The 23,048-nt window shown below is 44.2% G+C and overlaps 1 protein-coding gene across 1 annotated transcript; it reads left to right on the forward strand.

Annotated features, from left to right (window-relative positions):
• The first annotated feature begins 14,488 nt into the window (after positions 1-14,488).
• Positions 14,489-20,752, forward strand: LOC146205105 (uncharacterized). The gene is made up of 4 exons (XM_084606212.1): positions 14,489-14,527; positions 17,134-17,493; positions 18,508-18,776; positions 20,383-20,752. Exons 1-4 carry the CDS (start codon positions 14,489-14,491, stop codon positions 20,750-20,752), a joined length of 1,038 nt encoding a protein of 345 aa, XP_084462338.1.
• Positions 20,753-23,048: the final 2,296 nt, after the last annotated feature.

Here is a 23,048-nt window from a genome sequence, read left to right on the forward strand (position 1 = left end):
CTCACTCACTACGATGCTCAGTCTCCTCACACAGTGTCTGTGGATGCTTCCTCATACGGTCTTGGGGCTGTACTTCTACAGCAGTCGCACGAAAAGCTCCTACCTGTGGCATATGCATCATGCTCCTTTACAGATACTGAACAGATATGCTCAAATCGAAAAGGAGGCACTGCAATCACATGGGCTTGCGAACATTTCCGCAAATACCTGCTGGGATCAACCTTTCACGTGGAAACGGACCACAAGCCGTTAATACCGCTGCTGACGACTAAACGACTTGACGAGCTGAGTCCTCACCTTCAACGTTTCAGGATGCGCCGTTTGGAGTACGACTACACCATGCCCCACACTCCCGGCAAAAAGCTGTACACAGATGACCTGTCTCGGAAGCCATCTGGGAAACCAGCAGACAAAGAAAGAACTCTCGAGAGTGGAGTGCGCGAATTTGAAGAATTAGCACTTGAACAGCTCCCTGCTTCGAACCAAATGCTGGACCGAATCAGAGCAAGCATCCAGTCAGACGAAACACTTTCCAGGGTGGCTACCTTCTGCACTACATCATGGCCAACTGTGCATGGGCTGTCACCTGACCTGAAAAGGTACGTCGGGGTTGGCTAGTGAGATATCACTCGTTGATGGTCTGCTATTCAAAGGCGACAGAATAATCATCCCGCCAGACATCAGAACCAAGGTCATACGTTGTACAAACCGACAGAGGACAAGCAAGACGTACAGCAAGACATCTGCAACCGTTGCAGGACTCGAGCACCACAAGAAGTGGACGTGTTTGTAAGCGACCAGAACGCCTGGACCTGTGAGATCAAACCTTTCAAGAAAGGGGGGTGTTGTGGGCGTCACTGACGACAGCGCGCCAAGCGGCAAGCTAACCAGGCGGACCGCCGGGAGACCCCAGCATGGGCGACCGCGCCAAGGAGTGCGAAAACGGGCACCATTACCTGATGTATAAATAAACAGTTTTGTTTGTTATACCGGCTACGTCTACCACAATAAACATGTAGCTTTCGATTGAACGTCTGAGTGCGACTCCGCCTTCCGCCACCTGAAATTTCTGCTCCTCATGTCACAACCTGTGCTCCGTCACTTCAATCCTTCAGCACCCACAGAAGTGCATACCGACGCAAGTGGTTCTTTTCCACTTTTCCAGTGCTGCAACAACAAGGAGCACATCGGGGTGTACGCGAGTCGCTCCCTTTGTAAGCCGGAGCGCAATTATACTGTCACGGAACAGGAATGACTCGATGTCGTTTTTGCCGCTCAACGCTTTCGCTCATACTTTTATGGACGTCCGTTCACCCTTGTCGCAGATCACCATGCCCTCTGCTGGTTAGTTAAGGGTAGCGTATGGGCGGCCTTGCACGATGGGCCCTACGGTTACAAGAATACTACTTTACAGCATACAAAACTGGCCGTAAGCACGCTGGTGCAGGCTGTCTTTCGCGCCTTCCTCTTCCTACAACGGATTCTGACACCGATGATTTCGAGAACTGTGTCGCGTCGGTATCACCGGATTTTCCTGACATCCCCACGTTTACAGAACAACAGCGGAGGGATCCCACCTTGGAACCTCTCATCGCAGCGGCTGAAGATCGGTCAGGTGGACACCAATTTTGCGTGCGTGATCACTTGCTCTGGAAGAAAAACAATTTCTCCGCGGGCCCCTGCCTCCTCCCGGTTGTTCCGAGGAGCCTATACAATTCTATATTACAGGCCATGCACGACGACCCTAGTTCCGGGCATCTTGGAACTGCGAGAACGCTCCACCGCACTCAGGAGTGCTTCTATTGGCCAAAAATGCGAACTACTGAGCGGTTCATTGCCAGCTGCACCCAGCTGCACTCCATCACCCCCCCTCCCCCCCGTGCGCCATTTAAGCAAGTGGGCGTTGATCTCCTTGATCCCTTTCCGCTATCCCATAATGAGAACAGCTGGATCATTGTTTGCGTGGACTACCTCACTCGGTACTGTGAGACGGCAGCCATGCCCACGGTCAACGCGTATTATCCTGCTTTATGCTGCAGGTGATACTTCTTCGTTACGGACCAGCACGAGTGATCATCAGTGACCGTGGTCGCCAATTTGTCGCCGACGTCATGGAGGAGATGCTCCGCTTATGTGCCTGTCATCTTCGCTATTCATCGCCTTATCATTCGGAAACTAACGGTCTAACTGAACGCACCAACCATACAATCACAAACATACTGTCCATGTACGTCGAAGCAAATCATACGAACTGGCACAGTGTCCTACCGTTCATTACGTACGCTTTCAACACTGGCTTTGGTCCATTCTTTCTGCTTTACGCTCGCCACCCACGATATACCTTAGACACCATCCTCCCTTTTTCAGCAGTCATGACTCTCCTTCGGTAGCCGATACCGTCTGCTTTGCCGAAGAAGCCCGCCAGCTTACCCGTCTTCGAATCTTAGCGTCTCAGGATAGCTCAAAAGCACGGTACGAAGCCCACCACCGCCACGTTATTTGCCAGCCTGAAGATTTGGTCAATTGCTGTGGCGGCCTATCAGGAAGCGAGGTCTCTCACAAAAGCTGCTATACCACTACGATGGACCATTTGTAGTTGTTGCCTAACTTAGCGATCTCAACTATCGCATCGCTCGCCTCACCAAAAGCAGCCGTAGCTCTGCGAAAAGTGAAGTCACGCACGTAGTCCGTTTAAAGCCTTACGGATCACGTGACTCTGTTTAAGTCGCCCAGCGGGCTTTAGCTGCGATATATATATATATATATATATATATATATATATATATATATATATATATATATATATATATATATATATATATATATATATATATATATATATATATATGTATATTGTTGCGAAGAAGCAGATCGGCATGTGGCGCGAGAGGAGCCCTCGCGCTAGACCAGCCTTTACATTGTCGTTCATACTGTCGCCATGTTGTGCCGTCTTCTTGTTTGCCGTCACGTAACATTTTGGTTGGAGGTGCGGAGTACATCATCCCCATGCTCGTCTTGGAGCATGGACGCCATCCGTACACCGGGACCATCGACTGAGAGCCCTGGAATATCGCCGCGCAGCTTCGCCCCAGCCCTTCCTGCCCAGAACCGACCAGCTGCCACTACCGCCGCCCAGCCCCCAGCCCGGATCTGAAGACAAGGGGCACATACGAATTGACCAGAGACCAGATCAGAGGAAAGACGGGATGGACCCGAAGACCCGAAAGACACGAACATGCAACCCCCGTCCCGCTGCAGCCGCCAAACGCGACCTCGAGCCATGGCGGATGGCTGAAGAGCTTCAGGGGAGGCGGATCACCCAAGCGTCATCGTGGTGGCAAGCGCATCACTCTCATCTACCTTTTCTTGAACATCCTCACCGTCACGTCACCACCAACTTCAACCACCTGATCGGGACGGTCCCTCGGTGGCCCCGGGAAGTGTTGCAAAGAAGATCGGCAGTGGCGCGAGAGGAGACCTCGCGATAGGCCAGACATTAAACATCGTTCATCCTGTCGCCTTGTTGTACCGTCTTTTTGCTCGCCGCCACGTAACAATATCTAGGGGAAGAGGTAGACGTGACACACGGTCAAGTACAGGTAAAAAATTTGCTGACGATTGCGTTACTTCCTAATGCGAAATTTGAGCGCAGCTCATCAGCTGTTTCGCCTTTTCGATAGACTGAGGCAAATATTTCGAGCAAGACATGCATGTAAAATTACAGACAAATATTTTATTTTTCTCACATATTCGTTCAAAAAACACTCCACTAACAGCTTGACTGTCATGAAGGAAACATTGTGGTTAGAGAGATGAAGAGAGCAATTAAGTTATCAGGAGGTTGCGGGAGGCAGCGCGCGGGCCCATAGGTACGTTGCGAGGCGAAGAGACTAATGCCACAAGCTGCAGACGAGAAGAAAGAACCTTCGCAAATATTTTAAATTGACTTGAAAACGCTGTAGCCAAAGTTAGCAAGCGTGTCATCTAATTTCTGGAAGTATGCTTTAAAGGAAAATGAGGGGGGGGGCTAGATCCAGACCAGGCCTTCGTCGAAAGCCAAGGGACGATCGGCTAGAGATCCGGACTATCAAACTAGCTGTATATACGCAAACTACATCAAAATATGATGCTTTTGTCTGTGAGTATGTGAATTCTCGGTTACTGCACATGTAACCCTGCCGTTCGGTGCGGGCGCTCGCATTATTTATGAATTATCTTAGCATTGTGTGCCATGTGTGGTCACGTCTTCCAGTTGAGCTCTGAAGCATGTCTTTCGTAATTGATTCACAGGAATGGAAAGGCGCAGTATCTGTCACACTTGTTTCTGTGCCCACCTAAATCGCGCCGTAAGGGAAAGAAGGTGGGGAGTGTAAGTGGAGCTGGTTACAATGGAAAGCTTCAGTATCTGTCACACTTGTTTCTGTGGACACCTGAATCGCGCCGTAAGGAAAGGAAGGAAAGAAGATGGCAGTGAAAGTAGAGCTGGTTACGAGGGACAACGCCGACGGCGACGACGACGCAAATCCCAGGCACTGGGAGCCAGAGAGCTGCGCTCTAAAACACAGACCACGTTTGAAACTATATATTAACGTTTCAATTGTGGGACCAGTCTTCCTCAGAATGTCTGAATCCATTTGAAAGAACTGAACGAACTGAGCTGGGCGAACAACAACGAACAATAAAATATCATAAAGTATGATAAAAAAACGGGGTCAGACACGTTGCCGCAAGATTATGTACGATGATATAGCCGTCGTAAAGTGCATTCCGCTGCACAATGCAGGGGTTGTCGTTTACATAAAACAATTCCAGTAAATAAACAGACATGCGCATTGTCAGTCCCGTGATAATGATCCGCAAACGCCGGGCAGAAAATGCACTAAAACATCACTGATACATCATTTACATAAGACATAGCGGCAATGGAATACAAAAGATAGGGTCGTCGTATCGCCACAACCAGGAAGACACTTTGTAGTATGTGTATCAACCAAGATTTCAAAAACGAATAGTAACAATGATAATAAAATATGCTCTGATACGAACGTGCGAAGGCAGCTATCAGACGAGAACAACGAATGAAATAAGTGCAGTCACCGCCAATAGGTGTTGAAATGCAAGAGTCTTGTTTTGCATACATCTCGCCTAGATGAATCGATTCGTTTGATATCATCCGCATGCGTTCGCCAGATACGAACCCCCCCATCCTCTCTCTGTAAACGCCAATTTTGACCATTTTGGACCCCCATAGGTCGATGGTGCGACTCTCCCATCAAAATGAGAGCAGATTTAGAATTGAAATTTTAAACACCGACAGAAATCGCTAAACGTGAAAAGTAAGCACTTGCGCTCTTAGAAAATATTAGAGGGGTTGACCAACCCGTAATGACCAACCTGATTACCAACCCGTAAAGTCGATTGCACGAATTACTGATTTTTATATTTGTTGTTCGTCCCTCGTGACCTTGTCAGTTTTACTGTCGCTGTGGAACAAGGGCTGTCTGATCGCTAATTAGTTAATGCTTCATATCCTCTGGTACGACAAACAAAAAACACTCATTGCCACGTCACTTTAAAAATTATTCGCGTGCTAATGGCACATCTGTTATTGAACATCTGGAACCCTGCCTCATAGATTTCGACGACATTGATGTCTGCGCACTCTGGAACCAGTTTAAAAAAATCTGTTTTCATTGCATCGAAACTTTTGTTCCAAGCTGATGAGAAAATGTAGAAAGGAAACTCCATGGATGACACGCAATATAGTGCAAATGAGACGAACGGTAAAATGATACAAGAAGAAACGGGCAGATCCGGAAGTGCTGGAAGATTTCCAAGTAAGTTTTGGAACTTTATTTGTGGAAAAAAGAAAAAAAGTGTCACAAATGTTTGTGGAGAATACTACGGTACGTGACAAAAAGCCCATTGAAGAGCATTTCAATAGTTGCTTTGAAAGTGTATTCTCTGCCCAGAGCACATGTACCGCCAACTGCCGAGTGTATTATCTCTTCAAAGTGAATTTTATTTCTTACCCTTGTGTCGTTACTATGTTACTCAACAACCTCAAAACCAAGCGTCATGTGGCCCTGACAACATTTTAAACATATTTCTTCGCCGTTACGCCGAAACTCTGGTTTAATTGCTTCTGATTATTTTTCGCGCTTCAATGTTAATAGGTAAAATACCTGACGATTGAAGGAGAGCCCACATTGTTCCCATTTATAAAAAAGATTGTCTTTTGTTGCAGAACTACCGTCCCATATCATTGACGTCACCGTGTTGTAAGGTACTAGAACACATAGTTGCTCAATGCTTAAACGAATTTTTAGAAGAAAAAAAACACGTGTTAACCAACCGGCTCGGGTTTCGTTGGCCCGCGTGTCTTCGCGGGCAGGGAAGACCCCTGCTGGTCTCTCCGAAGCAGGCCGGCTCGCAAGTGCGAAGGAGACACTGCAGCTCTATCGGCCGTGCGTCTGTTAGCTAGGAGGCGGGGTGGCTGTGCGTCGATTCGCGTACACAACATCCCTTCCTTCTTAGATGGGGTCACCGTATCGGTTGGGTGCACGACGTTCAGGTTGAGTCCTTGGCTGAGCTTGATCTTGCCTGGACGCGCTTGGCTGGTCGTCGCAGGGTTGCATTGCGCAGTCATCTTGCTGGGCTTCAGCTTCCGTTTGTTCGGAGTGGGGCGCTGGAGACAGATCGTACGCAGGCGAATTTTCCGCTGATATTGTGATCACGTAAGGAATCGGCACAGTGGATTGTTGTTCGTTTGCTGCTGGTCCGTTCGTCCGATCGTCCAGAGCGGATCTTCCGTCGGGTAGGCTTCAGCACCTGGCTTTATGTGATCAAGGTGCCGACAAAGCGGTTTTCGACTTGATTAGCCAAGATAGATGCTCTACTCTTTTCAGTAAGGTTCCTTCTATCGAAGCAGGGCTTCCTGCGAAGTCAGAGAAGTCCGATTGCTCTAGACCGATTCATCTCGTAACGCTGCCGTGAGAGGTAGCCTTTTCAGCAGGTCGTGGCTGAATGCATGTGAATGCCGTCGACAGCTCGCGTCCGAACATGAGTGAGACTGCTGTACTGCTCGTTGTTACTGAAACAGTTGTATGCTGCTTCAGCAGAAACCGAGCCAGCCTGCACGCGAATGTTCCAGACTGATCCTTGGCGAATGCCTGTTTACTCTCGTATACCATTCTCTCTTCTTGCCCATTTGTGGCCGGAGGATAGAGATTCTTCTTAAGGAAATCTTCCATTTCTGTTGAAACGAAGGACGGGCCTTTATTCTTTACCAGCCTTTTCGGAATGCCGAAGGTTGCGAACAGGTTACGTAGTTCCTAGATTAGATTCGGTGACTGTATGTTGCGCATGTAGCGCACTTAGAGCCACTTGCTGTACGCGTCTACAACAATTAGTAGCATCTTTCCCTCCACGGGGCCAGCGAAGTCGGCTTGGACTGCGTGCCATAGAGCTGTCGCGAGCTTCCAACCTGAAGACGGTGCTTTAGGTGGCATTTTTTGATGCTGGCAGTAAAGTTCACAATTTTTTACTAGCCTCTCCATGTTGTTGTCGACACCGGGCCACCAAAAGTATAATCGAACGCACGGTTTCATGGCTACTACACCCCTGTGACTTACGTGTGCCAAATCGAGCACGTCTTTTTTATCTTGTTTATTTATTTATTCATCTATTTATTCAATACTGCAGGCCTTTACGGCCCAAGCAGAAATTTCCACCGGAACACCCAATCTGGTACCACGAATAAGGCAACCTTTCTGTAGCGAGAGCTAAGATCCTAGCCTTGCGAAAGCTGAAAATTCCTGCTTGAGCAACAGGCCTCCGCTTCACAAAGCTCTCATTACGGAACGAATCTTCACTAGTCAGTTTTTTCGAGTTGATGTGGAGACAGTTTGATGCTCGGAAGCCAGCATGAGCACATCTTCAGGGGGTGTGGCTCATCTACTTTGGAGGACAGCGGCAGCCTGCTAAGGGCGTCAGCATTTTGGTGCAAGCGTCCAGGCTTGTACACCAAATCATAATCATATGAGGCCAACTTCAGACATCATCAGGTTATCCTAGCCTAGAGTATCCGTGGTAACTGTCTCTTTTCTCTCACGATGCCCAAGAGCAGTTGTTGATCCGTAAACACGGTCACGTGTCAGCCAGCGATGTACTTTTGGAATGGCTCCCACCGAAAACTACTGCGATGCGTTCCTTGCCTAGCTGGGAGTCATTTTTTCTTCTGTGCCTCCAAAAGTTCGCGACGCAAACGCAATAGACCGATCCCACCGTCCAGTTTCACGACGCCGCCGCTGCCGCGGTGCATGCTGGTAGATGTAGTCATTCGGCCGCTCCGCCCGCCTGGAGTGCCTGCGTGCCACGTTTCCGAACAATTTTTAGCTCCTGTGTTCCTGTGTATGCCCGGGTGCATTGGGAAAATTCACTTGTTACGTTCCTGGATGCCATAACAATAGCACAAGGGAAAGCAACTCCGATTCAGCTCGTTCGGTCGAAAAGCCGTCGGCGCCGTCATCGTCGTAATAGTAGTAGTAGTCGACAACGCGTGTCGAAGTATCTCTGAAGTCTCACCGTTTTCGCGCGGACACACGTCACCTAGTCTACTAGAAGTCAGTAGATATCACTCTTGCAAAGGTCTGTTAGCAAATATTGGCTTTGTGCAAAATCCAGATCACAATTAAGACACGAAGGACTGGCGCCACAATTCAAAACTGTCGCCAACCTCCATCGCATCCCTATGGCGTTCGTCACTAAGCTAAAATAACGTAACACGCATCGCAAAGCACGCGCGTGCTAAAACAAAACTTCCAAACAATCTTTTTCCCTCAAATTATTCATACATGGCTCAAAGATAGGATAGCACCTCGTAATCACTCGGCAACAACAGAAACAAAATTAAGGGATCACTTCAGCTCCGCCGCTACGGCTATGACTTGATAGCGTTTCATACACACGGATGTTTTTTGCTTTCATTTTTTATGTTGTGTTATATTTATTTTTTCCGCTTTTTGTTTCTATTTTGTTTTTATTTCTCTTTAGAGATTAATACTTAGCATTAGCAAAAACTGATTTTGCATTCTTAGCAGCTTTATACATTTGAAAGAATCTTTCATTTTGTTCAATTATTTAAAATAAATGCATAATGCACAATCTGAAATTTATTCATTAGCATCTTGACGCAGTGACTTTTCATTCTTAGCATTTTGAAACTTTTGAACCCTCTTTTACCTTTTAATTTTTTCAATTCGTTTAATTCTATATTTGATGTATTACACGCACTAACTTCCCTTAATTAGCACAATAAGCATTGGAATCTGACTCCTATAATTCTGACATCTTTAGGCCCCCTGTTCCTATTTTACTCTTTTTGATTATTTCAATTATTTGGTTCATCAATTACACAGTCTAAATTTTCTTAATTAGGATCATCAAGCACTGACTTTTCTTTCCGAGCAATTTGACATCTTTCAAGCCCCGTTTTTGTAATTTTTCATTTTAGCGACTATTTAAATTAACTGATCAATTACGCACTCTAAATTTTCTTTATTAACATCACAAAGCATTGGCTTTTCATTCTGAGAATTTCAACACCTTCGATCCCGTTTTTCCAATTTCTCTTTTTTTTTCAATTCTTTCAAGTGAATAATTGATCAATTGCACGCTCTACATTTTCTTTATTACAATAATCAAGAACTGCTTTTTAATTCTGAGAAAATCCCCTCCCTTGTCTTCCAATAAAGTTTTTCAGTCAGCCAGTCACCATTCTGGGCATTTGACATTTCTGAACCCTCTTTTCCAATTTTTCATTTTTCAAATACTTAAATTAATTTATGAATTACACACTTTGAATTTTCTTGATGAGCATCACCAAGCATTGACTTTTCATTCTGATAATTTTACACTTTTGAACGCCCTTATTTCAAATACATTTGTTCATTTCTCATTTCTTTATTTGTCAGTTATTCAGTTAATTACAATTATTTCTTTAACTCCTCATCGCCTATCACACACCAATCGGTTATCAATCACTACAACTACAAATTGCCATAATATGATATTTTTGCTCAACCCCCGATTATTTTCCACATGTGGTGCCAGCTATGCCGACGCCTTTTCAACCATACAAAGTGTATATGCCATCGCTAAAAGAACAGGATGGTTAGGAAGTTTGCCTTGCATAAAACAGTCAGTGCAATTTTCTAAAATAATGACTTGACAAATTTTTGTCGGTGGCAAAGACTGAGAAATGTGCGATAAGTTCGTGTGACGCGGTGATTCCAGGAGTGCAGTGGCATGTGCACGCGCTGACCAGCGGACTACAACTAACATGGCGGCGGACAAACTTCCAGGAAACCGGTGCATGCGCAGATCGGTCGGTTGGATTGGTCTATAATTTACAGGAAAGGAAAGGCGCGATATCTGTCACACTTTCTCCGACAACTGCGAGTTTGGACGGTACACCATCGCTCCTGTCGCGTGGCGTTCCTTAGCGCGCGTTCAGGTGTGGGGTTGCAGATGGCAGAAAGGCTAGACAAGGAGAACACATCTCGCGGAATCTCGCACACAGATTCAACGCCTCCTAATAGGAAGCGTTGACAGATCTCGCGCACGGGATTTCGCTCCATGAGCCTAGAAAGGCTTTTGCCTTAAAAAAGAGCACCGAAATAAATAGCGTACGGATAAAACAGCACACAGAACAAACAGTAAGACGACGTTCCATATCTACAGCGTGGTAAACGGGACAAGAGAAGAAACACATAACAAACAACAAGATGACAAAACAGCGCGGCGCAGAACGGTGCAGCACAGCGCTAGTGGTGAATTATAGTGATAACTGCGAAGGTTAAAGGACAACGCCATATTGCAATGGAATTTAGACTTACAGATTGTTGTTTTTGTTGATTAGGTAAAGGAACGAGGTTATGATTTAATGTCTATACAGCATAGAAAGCTTGGCGAGTGGGAGGCTGCTAGGCAAACTTTGATTTTTTCTCTGCTGAATGAAAGAAAGAGGGTACTGATTCAACGTCTCAATAGAATAGAAAAATAGGCGAGTTGGAGTTTATACGAGAGGCGGCGATGGCATAGTGCTCTAATGCAGTGCCCAGTCTAGCTGACCTGTTCATGTCGGCCTTGTTTAGAAACCCACTCACGCCCAGAAAGTTTTTTCACTTAATTTCATTTCTGGTCAGACAGCTGCTGAACATAAAGACCTACTGGCAGAGGACAATTACAAGAATTACGGTACGAAATATGCAAGAGAAGTAACTCAGCTGAGATAATTTATTTGCATTCGTTTGCGAGGGTTATTGAAGCATATAGGATTTGTTTTTTGAAGCGAAAGCCTCGCTACGCCTTGTAAAGCCTAGGTCGCCGTGCGTGGCACAAGCCGCTACTGCTGCGCATGCGCCATACCCATGGCAACCAGCTGGGCCGTTCCACAGGTGTTCCACCGCTACGCTTGCTATAGAGAAGAGAAGGAGGGCAGCGGCATCCCAGCAGTTGCTCACGCTGGTGCGGACAGGCGGAGAAGGGTAGTTTCCGCACTGCGCATGCGCGCGCCGCCGATGAGAGCTGACTGAGTGAAGCAGGAAAGTGCCGGCCGGCGTCGCATGCGCAGGGCATGAAAGTGGATTCTGCCTAGAACGGAGTAATTTCGACCACCTAGCTGTGGGTCTTAAAAGTGCACTAACTGCGCACAGCACTAGGCGAATAGTCTATTCGCCTGCATCGAAACGTAGCTGCCGGAAGTCGGCTGCGCAGCCGAGTACCCTGATTCCGCGGTCGATTTCGCTCCACATTCGGTTCAGCAGCGTTGAGTCCCTATAATTTTTGTCTAGTTAAAAATATTTAATTGCGTGCCAGCCAGGCTATTACCTCGAATATGTCTTGGCAAAAATTTTATGTCATGATTAAGAACCTGAGATATTTGTAGCCACAAGGTCATCTCTATATTGAAAAAATGTGAATGCTGGTTTCAGAAATGTCAGAAAAGACATAAATATCGATTATCAATGGCACCAGTGCACTTCCTCGCGGAACTCCGAATTTAGAAAGTTTAAATTCGCTATATTTGTTCTCAGTCCTAACGTATTGTACTTTATCCATAAAATACTGCCGGAAACACCTACACCTAAAGCAGCTCAGTTAAACGTAAAATCAAGAGACTTAGGAAAAGGCATAAAACAATGACACCACAGTTCGCAGAACTAAAACGAGATTTACTAGCTAAAGTGAAACTTGCTAGAGATGAATACTTTAATCACAATCCTGCAGATTTTATTTCAAGTGACCCGCTGAAATTTTGGTTGCATTTAAGTGAAACTAAACAAAAAATGAAAATATAAAAGTTAATGATGTAGTTTTATCCAATCCACATAGCATTGCGAAGCAGTTCAACATTTACTTTCAGAGTGTTTTTACAAGTCCTAAAGAATTCGAACCTAGCGGCAGGAACGGAGCCTCGATCGACGATCTTGTAATTACCTAGGAGGGTGTTTTAGGAATGCTTTTAATTATTGACATAAAAAAATCCTCCGGGCCTGACGGTATTCCAAATGAATTTTTGAGGCGTTACGCTGAGTACATGGCCGAATTTCTTACAAATTGTTTTTCGATATCATTATTAACTGGAAGAATACCCTCGGATTGGAGGAAAGCACGAGTTGTGCCAATTCACGAAAAAAGGAGATCGTTTACTAGTATCAAAGTAGTCAATCACAATTACTTGTTCGAAACTTTTAGAGCACGTTGTTGCAAGAATTATTCATGACTTCCTCAGTGGTCACAATGGATTATCTGAGCATCAGCACGGTTTCGGGAGAGGGTTTTCTACTTTAACGCAACTCGTGACTACAGTGCATGAATTTTCGCAAATATTAGATATGTCCGGACAAATCGATGTTCTTTTTTTAGACTATCGCATGGCTTTTGACAAGGTACCTCATGAAAAGTTAGTACAGGAATTAGAGTGTATAGGTCTGCCCTTTGGCATTATTCAATGGATATGTGATTACCTTAGAGACAGAGAACAGTTTGTTATAGCCAGAGATCGTTGTTTTAGTGTTCGCCATGTTACTTCTGGTGTTCCGCAGGAAAGTGTGCTAGGGTCACTTTTATTTTTAATTTATATCAATGATTTAGTAGATGTTATTCCAGAAGAAGTGTCTATAAAAGTTCCAGGACGACTGTCTGATTTTTCGGGAAATATCTTCTCCAAAAGATTACGATTCGCTGCAGAAATCTATCCAAGCAGTGACTTGTTGGTGCATTAAATGGGGGATGGAACTGAACAGGGAAAAAATCTGTACTGCTCCGCATTACCAAAAAAAAAAAAAAATCCTAGTACATTTCCTTACTTGCTTTGCGGTAAATCTGTCTTAGATGTTGATAAGTACAAATATCTAGGCGTTACACCTAACAATCTTACATGGTCACCGCACATTTCCGATATCTGTTCAATGGCTGTTAGGAAGCTGTGGTACATTATAAGAAAGCTTAAAGGTGCTCCAGTAAATACTAAGATTATAGCCTACAGTTCTCTTGTAAGATCTAGGCTGGAATATGCAGCTGTAGTGTGGGACCCTTATATCAAGAAAAACATCAGTCAATTAGAGCAAGTACAAAGAAAGGCGATCCGATATATTTTCGCTAAATATAGAAGGGATGATTCACCAACTCAGTGAATAGTAGTATCCAAACATTAGAGGTAAGAAGGAAAATCAGCCGTCTTGTGTTGCTTCACAAAAGCTTCTCAGGTAAAATTATTATTCAGTTGCCTGACTGTGTGAAAGCACTTAACACTAGAAAAACTAGACACACTCATCAGCATTCATTAGCCCCAATTTTTGCCAAAACAAGCGCTCATAAGTTCAGTTTTTTTCCCGTGAATGGTTGCAGACTGGAATTCCTTCTTCGTTGGTATATTTGAGTCTGATGCTTTTATGGAAATGCTGGGAAGCCATTTTAAATAATTGTAGAGTGAATGGGATGTCTGTTTTTATTGTTCTGTTGTACAGTGTTCTAGTGTGTTCGCTTGTTATATCTGTATTTTTATGCAATGCTCCTCCTGCTTGGGCCAAAGTTCTGGTCCGCAGTATGTCTAAATAAATAAAAAATGTTGTTGCATTGGCACACGCGGCCAGTCACTTGTGAAGGCGCAGAGGAAAGCACACTGGTTTGAGATTGAAGCGTCTCATGGATAGATTTGTGAAATAAGAATAGTTATTGGATGCATCTGCTAGTTCAATACCAGGTAATGCATTACTGTGAATTTGTAATTTCTATTAAGGGTTATGAAATTCTCAACAATTTCGAAGGTTGCTGTGCCTTGACCAAAAGACACATGTGCAGCCCATGGCGATATGATAAGTGTTATGGTATAATGGTTAAGGGAATGGAAAGAAACAATGAAAGGATAGATTGTAGGTTGGAAAACTAAGTAAGGAGTTTGCTATATGGGGAAACTCGGAGCATGTCCAGCTATCTGGATGAAGATGTTGCCCCTACAGGGGTATACTCCAAGAAAAAGAAATTAGGGCCGATTTGCATAGTTAATCAAATGCGAAGTAGGTGCGTAGCACTGCTTATCCCGGCTGTACCTTTCCATCGCTTGCAGTCGCGCAGCATGTTGTCCTGGAGTTTCTACCGCATGTTTGCTTCTCTTCGCTTCAGCATTCGTTTCACGATGAAGCTCAGTGAGTTTCCTGAGCACGCTCGGCATGTTTTCTAATTATTAGTACTTCTAGATCCTTGCACTGTTTAGCTACATTATCAGAATCAGTAGACTCACGACCCCGCTGCCTTTGTAACCGGTGTACTCCAGCACGGCGAACCTGCGCTGCAGTGCCAGACACCCGGCTTTATGCCGTCCGTGAAGGCTGAGGAGCGACTGATGAGAGGGAAGAGATGCTGAAGTTATACCGAAGTTGAGGGCGCTCGAGCGACACACGGCTGCTCACTTTGAAGTAACACACGCTTGTGCAAGCTGCCCAGTGACTGCCGCCACGCCCGCAACAGACACGCCCCTCTCTCATTGTCTTACTCTCTCACTGGGTGCATCTATGCGGCCACTCCGCCCCCTCAGTGTTAAGGCACGTGATGTGGGCGTCGCCACTTTCCCTTCCTCCTCTTCAACTTACGGAGAGACGGATGGATAGAGAGAGGCTTCTGCTGGAGCTGTGCTGCCGCTCCGCCTCCTCAATGCTGAGCCGCGCGATGCGCACCTCACAGCCGTCTCTTTCTCCACTGCAAGTTCACAAAAAGAGAGAGAGCGAGTGGCTTCGGACAGACATTGGCGAAATCCGTGATTGCGGCTAGTAGTGCTACACACTAAAAGGAGGAGTGCAGTGTAACTCTGCAGCTAGCTGTGGTGGGTGCTTGCTTATATGCATTATAGCAGTTAATAGGCAGTAGGGCATCTGAATTGGAAGGCTGCAAAGGGGGTAGCAATGTGTGAGATGAATAGGTTGTGACTGTTCATAAACAGAGCATTGACATCTAAATGATAGCAATGTGTGCAGCTTTTTGAACGAGCATAAATGAGTATGTAACAGCTTTTACTATTTTGTTCCATTATCATGTAACAAAATGGGTTTGGCCCTTTAGTTCACTTGTTTGCACAGCATAGAAGCGGTGACACCATGATCGTTCTCAGTGTCCATTTTTGTATTTGGCCAGATTGTACTTTAGAGCTTCGCAGCTGGTATGATTAACTAATCCTTTCGAATATTTGTGTTGTGTGGGCTTAGCTTTGATATTACTTTCTCCTGTGACAGCAGCATGGTCAATTAGTAAAAGCTTTATTTTAGTACTGATGTTGACACACTCCTTGGAGCTTTAGGTACATTTATGCCCCCTGCATGCATACCTGGGTACCCAGGCTGCAAAAAAGCCTCTTGTTTACCCTTCCTTTGTCATCATATAGCTGCATTCAGGTAGGTGATAATGAGTAATTGTTCTTAAGGTAGAAACTTGCTGCACCTTGTGAGATTCCTCTCAATACATTGTACATGTTGACCTTCCTTGGCTACAGCTATTTCTAAAATTTTTGTGCACTGCTTTCCCTTTTTGGTATTGGTGGTTAGCGGGCTGATTACTCTTTTATAAAAGGAGAAAACTATATTGCAGCAGTAGGCACCTATTAGGATGTCCTCACTGCTCTATTAGTGTTACCAAGTTCAAAGGTTGCATGCAGCTTTTTTCTTTTGAACCAATTGACCACTACCTTATCTGCATCCTTATATAACGACATGACATTTTGAACAAAATCATACGGTACTAGTTGAGCTGCCCCTTCCATTTGAGAGTTGCTGCAGCTTTTCTGAATGATTGTATAGGAAATCACTTCATCATAGCTCCTAGATGTATAAATTCAGCAGCAGGTGAAATTTAATGGACTGGTTCAAAAGAAAAAGCAGTTTGAGTAATGCCTTGAGAGAACAAAATTAAGAAATGCAACTTTCTGAGTTTGTGAAACGTACCAGGTTTGTATGTGATTGACGATGAAATGTGTTACCATATGTTTTTACAATTAGTGTAATGTGCCCAAGTAGTCAGGATTGTTCATGGTAATAATGTTGGCATCATTTTAGAGCAGAGTGTTAAAAGTGCATGAATAGCCTATAAATAAATATATGTTGATGTCAAATCTTTTGATGTAAAGCAAATACAAGTAATATTAAGTGGGTGTGAACTGAACAGAAGATTTTTGAGACTGAAGATGGAACAAGAGTTGTGTAATTTCTGAGAATTTAGAGGGTATTATATTTCATATAGCAGAACTGCAGTAAGAGCTGTTCGGAAACTGTCTAAAATTTTGATTATTGACACGCCTCTACTTCCAATCTTCATATTGAGTGTGAATGTGTCCGAGCAGAGTCCATCAAAAGTGTCTTGGTCACGCATGATCAATATTACATTTCCCAGAGGTGACTTGTATTGTGTGGCTGACTTAAAGCTATGTATGCTTTTGCAGTTAGAGATAGTGAAGGAGCTTTAAATGTTTACAACTGGTTTTAACTGAACTTTGTTACTACATGTGCAGAACACGCTCTCTCTGCAGATGTACTCCTGGGGTGTGGGGTACGGACTAGTGAAAGCTAGCACTTGTGTATGCAGGTACCGACCAGCCGGGCTGGGGGTGTGGCTGCTGACGATGGGCCAGACAACAGTGAGGTCCTCAAGGAACTGCTTGCTAATGTTGTTAATATACAAAGCCGCCAAGAGCATATGGGCCGATCGCTTGATGATGTGAAGAAGGAAAACAAAGCACGGCGTGAAGTTGCCCGTCTTCATCAGAAGGACATGAAGCAGCAGCAGATAGTTGATAAGCTTATTCAGTTCTTGGTAACCTTGGTGCAGGCCAACCGCAGTCTTACAGTGAAGCGCAAGGTGCCACTGATGCTGGAGGATGGCTCCAGTCCTAAGGTTCCTCGGCTGGCTAAGGCTACTTTTGTTTCCAGCTACCAAGTGGATTCAGTAAGTTGTGCAGATAGTGCACTACTCTGCCTAGAATAAATGTGCTTTTTTTTTTCTCTTCAGTTCAAGCTTTATTTATGGTTCAGTGAGACTCATCATTTGGTGTAGGTGTAGCAATTATAAAGGGCATTTCAGGGGAGGCTTCAACTGATTTTAAGAAATGGTGGCTTCAAAATAGACAAAAAAATATTTGCAGGAACGAAATCTCCACATGGCGGATACAATTTGCTGTGAAACTCAGTTTTAAAATCAGTTTTAAAATGAAAACTCAATTTCTGTCCTGTCCACTCTTGCGTTTTGTATCTACTACTCATGACTAGCCCAACAGTCGATTCTTCTGAACTTAATTTTCTAAAGCCTTGCAGTGCGAGGAAATACGAACCTTTTTTTGTACAAAGCCAAACCTGAGCCCACGAGGTGCGCTGGGAGCTCGGTACGGAAGCCACATCTGGTGATGACGTGAGCAATGGCAACGGCACATAGTTTAAATTGCAAGCTGCATTGCACCATGTACATTCTTTTTCCTCACAGCTTGATGCAAGAGAAAGGCCAATCATTGCAAGTGGCGTGGTCGTTATTTTTATAAGTGACAGAGTGATATACCGTGCATGGCACGTCACAGACTTCGCTTCTGTATCGAGCTTCCTTCATGTCTTTTGTGCTTAGTTTAATTTTCGTGAGGAAAAAAGCATCAGATTTCCTTTCACAGCAGAACTTTAAGAAATGAATTTTTCGTTTCAAAAACCGATATGGCATCGTTTTGTTCGCTGCTTCGAACTCCTCATTAGGACTAACTATCCAATTTTGATAATTAAAATCTTAATTAGTGGGTTTTAGTTAATTAGTTGGATAATTATCAGAGTTTTGCAGCATATTGTGTCCACAATAGAGAGTCTGTTCATTATTTTTTTTTTTTGAACCCATTATTTCTTTAAAGTTCTTTAGTCCTCCCTGAAGCACCCTGTACAGTGTTTGTTCGTGCATTCTTAAGTGAGGCTTTATTGCTTTGTGCAGCCTGCTGGTTCTCGGGTGTCAAAAGGGCCTGTAGTCCGTGTTGTAACCGACCTTATGGAGGACTTAGGAGAGACAAGCAGCTGTGTTGTCGGCGAGCCATTGACTTCTGGCCAGTCCCCGAGTGCAGTTGAGGTGTCAAGGCTCATGACAGCAGTAAAGCCCTTGTCTTTACCAGCAACCACCAGGGAGCTGGACATCAGTCGTGCAGTGTTCAGTCCCTTGAATGCGCGAGAAATGATAGTGCCTCTGGTCTTGCATGATGATGAGAGGTAAGTGCTTATTTCTTGAGTTGCCTGGTGGCAACAGATATCATTTAGGTTATGAAGTAGACAAATTACAGGAACACTGTGGCATCAAAACGCCTGCTTGATTTGGTTGTAGGGGAATAATTCCGTCCATAGCAGTAATGCACTTTGGCTATTAAGCATTTCTGTAAACTTTTCATTTTGTACAGGGGTGATACAGATAATGCTTTTATTTGGTGCTTGCAGAATTTCTTGCTATTGTGCTTTTACCTGGGTGATAACAAAAGCACGCTAGACATATTCATGGAACTGTTTGGCGCTTTTTTTTTAACCACCCATGTACAAGTGCAAAAACAAATTCAGACAGTGGAATGTGTAGACACTGCAGTGTTCATGTCTTTTTTTTTTTTTTTTTACCACATCCATGTACAGGTGCAAAAACAAGAAATTCAGACAGTGGAATGTGTAGACACTGCAGTGTTAATTTTTTTTTGTCATGCCACTACAATCATCTAGGCCTGCAGTTCTTTGCTCAGTTGGTCAGGATTATTTTAAAGTTTTTTTTTTATTTATTTGGCAGTACAGTTCAACCCCTCTTTAGCATACAGATACTGGAGAAGAGTTTTTGTTTGTTATATAAAAGGTTTCTTACAAGCAGGGGTTTAAGTTGAGCTTAGCAAGGTTCTAAGTCAGAATTTAAAGACAACTTGTCTTTAATACCTGATGTCTCATACATTAGAGGTTTGCTTGTTTGGAGAGATAGGGCTACCAATCAAGTGGAAAATGTCCCTTATCCTTGATTGTTGGTTAGGTCCGCATCTCTTGTTAATGAGGTTCAACTGTAATTATTTATGCTTTTCCTTCTTGAAGAATTCATATGAATGAGAAGCATGCAAAATGAAGTTTATGGTATGTCAGAATAAAGTAACTCGAGTTTTTTCACAGCTGGATGAATTAGAAGCCTGTTGTACACCTATTTTTCAATGCCTTTGATAATCTGAAGATTTTTATTAGCAAGTTAGCAAGTCACACGGCATTTCCAGTTACAGTCACACAAATAATTTTCAGTATGCCAAAGGACGGGCGTTTCATTTACCTATGTAAGGGGGCATAGGTGTGATTTTTGCGAGTGCTTTGTGTGCACCTTGAGTATATGCATCACGTCTTGTACATTTTCTATCATATTTAGTAGCCTGCCGAGCTTATTAGTAGGCAAACCCCTCTTGTGTACACTAAAAACACCCTGCCACTGCTTTTGGCTTCCAGCCCTCATATTTTGTTTGCTCTGGCTTAGATGTGCATTTATATGTCTTTCACAGTAATTGGCTTAAATTTGGAGTGCAGTTTTTTTTTTTTCCACCAGTGGCTACCTGTTAGGGGGTCTACTCTTATGCATCAGCGCATTACCGCAATAAAATTTTTTGCCCGAGTCCCTTCTTTTTTTGCTGCACTAGAGTTAATGTGATAACCCGATTAATTAGAATATATTTCACGGTCCCACTGACTTAGATCTGATGAGGGTTGATGAAAAAAAAGAATTATGTGCGCATTTCTGCATGAACTGGCATGGCATGCTTTTGAAAATCTGTCTGTTGGAGAAGTAAAGCCAAATGCCTTTTGCTTGCTACAGCTCATATGGGCTTCCATGTGACACTGAAGAAGTCGTCATGAATTCATCTGAACCTAGTCCAAAGGGATCATTGAGAGCTTCACCCAATAGCCTGGCTACCCCATCTGTTGAAACTGTGCAGGTTGAGACTTCTCCTATTTCGCCTGTTGACCAGAGCAGCCCTTCAAATCCTGTGAGATATGAGGCAGCATTTTTCACATTATTTTTTACTTTTTTACAACATAATATTGTGCAAGGCAGTGCTTTACTTTGCGTCAGTTGTCAGATTGTCCACTTGTGGATCATGTGCAAAATTCCAAGTTCATTGGCTGTACAGTTGGGCTTTTGCATCACAGCACATTCATCATTATTTCATTGGTGTTTAGGATAATCATTGGTGAATAGTTTGCCGTTTTTCATCGTGCTCTCGTACAGAAATATGAGTAAGCAGTTTTGCAGCAAACGAGAATATAGTACAAAGTTACTTCTTGGCTAGACCTTATTTTAAATCATGGAAAACTGCAACATACCAAGGCACTCCTTTTATTTTGAAATTAAAATTATGCACACTTATGCTTACTTGAGTATAAATTTATACGCAGCAGTTCATGGCTGCAAATCCTTCAGAGGTAGCCTTCTTAAGGTGGTGGTCCCACTCCAGTGGTGAAGAGATGGCATTGTTGGTGATATTCATATGCCTACTGTGCGTCATTCGTTTAGTTTATAAATGTGGTTCTAATATCTCTGTAAAGCCTATTTTCTCTGCTTTCGAATGGTACATTTGGTGTATAAATAGCTGCAAAGATGTTTAAGCTGTTAAGAAAAACGCTAAGGTAAGAAACGGCTTTTCAGCTCTGTCTCAGGAAATGCAAAATTGTGCAAAACCTTTTGCACCTAGAGAAAAACCGTTCGAGATGTTTAGAGACTAGATGTTAATGAACAAAGTTAAACATTATTATTAGGGTGTATCGCTTGGTTTATTAGCCACGTGCCTTTGAAAAGTGTATAAAACAGGTAATTGTATATACAATAACTTTTAAAATATGCATTCTGCTGTGGAGATCTTTTGCACAGTTGGAAGTCTTGCAAGGTTTGCTTTTTCCTGAAAATATCGGCTGTCTGCTTCATTTACTTGTTATCAAAGCTAGCGTTAATTTGTAAAATGGCTAAAAGAAAGTGCTAAACTTCAAATAACAAGCTTTTAGCGGTGCTGAGGTTTCGCGTGGAAAAACTTCACACTTCGCTGTCAGAGGGTAAGCATCGGTTTTGCTCTATGACTGGAATGTGCACGGTCAAGGTGATTTCAGCTAATTTTTTCGTGGTTCGCTTGAAGCGCGCGAACTCTTCATGAAATTTTTTAAGCACAATTGAAATACTCCATGACTTGTTTTTTTTCTGTTAAAGTTTCGGGCTTTCCTTCCTTTATTCAAATGGCAACAATTATCAACTACAAAGTGTACAAAAAACAAATAATAGTGGAATAGCAGAGCCACGTGTGATAAATGTAGTAGGTAGCGCCATCTGTGAAATGTAGGTGCACTAAGAATGTCGCATTTCAGAAACATTACGAGGGTGGCGCTACAAACACCCTGAATCGAGGGGTATTTGCTAGAGGGTATTATGTTTCTACGTTTGCACTCCGCCCTTTCCTTTCGATCCAGTGAGGGACGTAAACACTGGCGGGTCGGGTCGATTGGTCGAGTCAAACTCCGGTGCAGGGGTGATTTGACTCGGCCCTTTCCCGCTACAGAAAGCATGTAAACGCGGTTGACTTGAGTGGGGGCATAGTGAAACGTCTTGGGACGGATTTGTCAAGGAGGGGGACGTTCGAACAATGGCTGGGGTACTGTTTGGGTCTCCCTCTCAGTGACGAATCGAGTCTCGTGACTTCCGCGAATGGACCTTTTTTCAGTAGGACACCCTTCTTGTGGGCGTTAGGCAAAGTACTATTGAGGGGATGCGTTGCCAAGAATTTGTGCAATCTTAGTCCACACGGTAGTTGAGTGTAGGGCTGCGCTTGTCTAGCCTGTGTGGAGACGCACGAGTCATCGGTGAACATACCCCCCCCCCCCCCCTCCCGCCTTCCCTCCCCTACAATGACAACAGGAAGCTGGCGAACCTGGCCTTCCCCTATTTTCGCATGGCATCCGAGCAAAAATGGCATCCGAGCGAAAAAGGGCGTCCGAGGAGGCTGCGCGCATGCGCAGTAGCGCTACTTGCAAAAGATCCATTGCCAGTGTGCACTTGCTTGCCTTGTGATGTATTTATTGCCTCCCATTCAGTGTGTAATACTGTTTGTGTGCCGAGTCCAACGAAGCGCCGCTAGCTAAAGCTCTCGCGCGTGCAACTGAGGTGCGCCCTGGCTACAGCGAACACTGTACCCCGGCGAACTAAACATGCCCCCGGTACAGTACAAGCAGTGGCTTTCGTTACTCGTTTTTAGTTATTAGTAACATACAGGATGTATGCTTGTGTTTGGCAAAAGCAGGCATTTCGCTGCTCATGGGGCTGCCTCGCACGAGAAGCGAATAACCGCTAGCACACTCAACACGGGGAAACCGATGAACAGAGAGGCCTCATTCCTTCCACAGAAACGGCTAAGCGGAATCAGCCATTGAAAGAGCAGTACTGTCATAATTTCAACCTACCAGCTAGAGATGCATCCAGACAAAGCAAAATCTCTCTGC

The sequence above is a fragment of the Amblyomma maculatum genome, chromosome 1 (genome assembly GCF_055883805.1).
Source record: "Amblyomma maculatum isolate TAMU_Amacu chromosome 1, ASM5588380v1, whole genome shotgun sequence".
Taxonomy (NCBI): Eukaryota; Metazoa; Arthropoda; class Arachnida; order Ixodida; family Ixodidae; genus Amblyomma; species Amblyomma maculatum.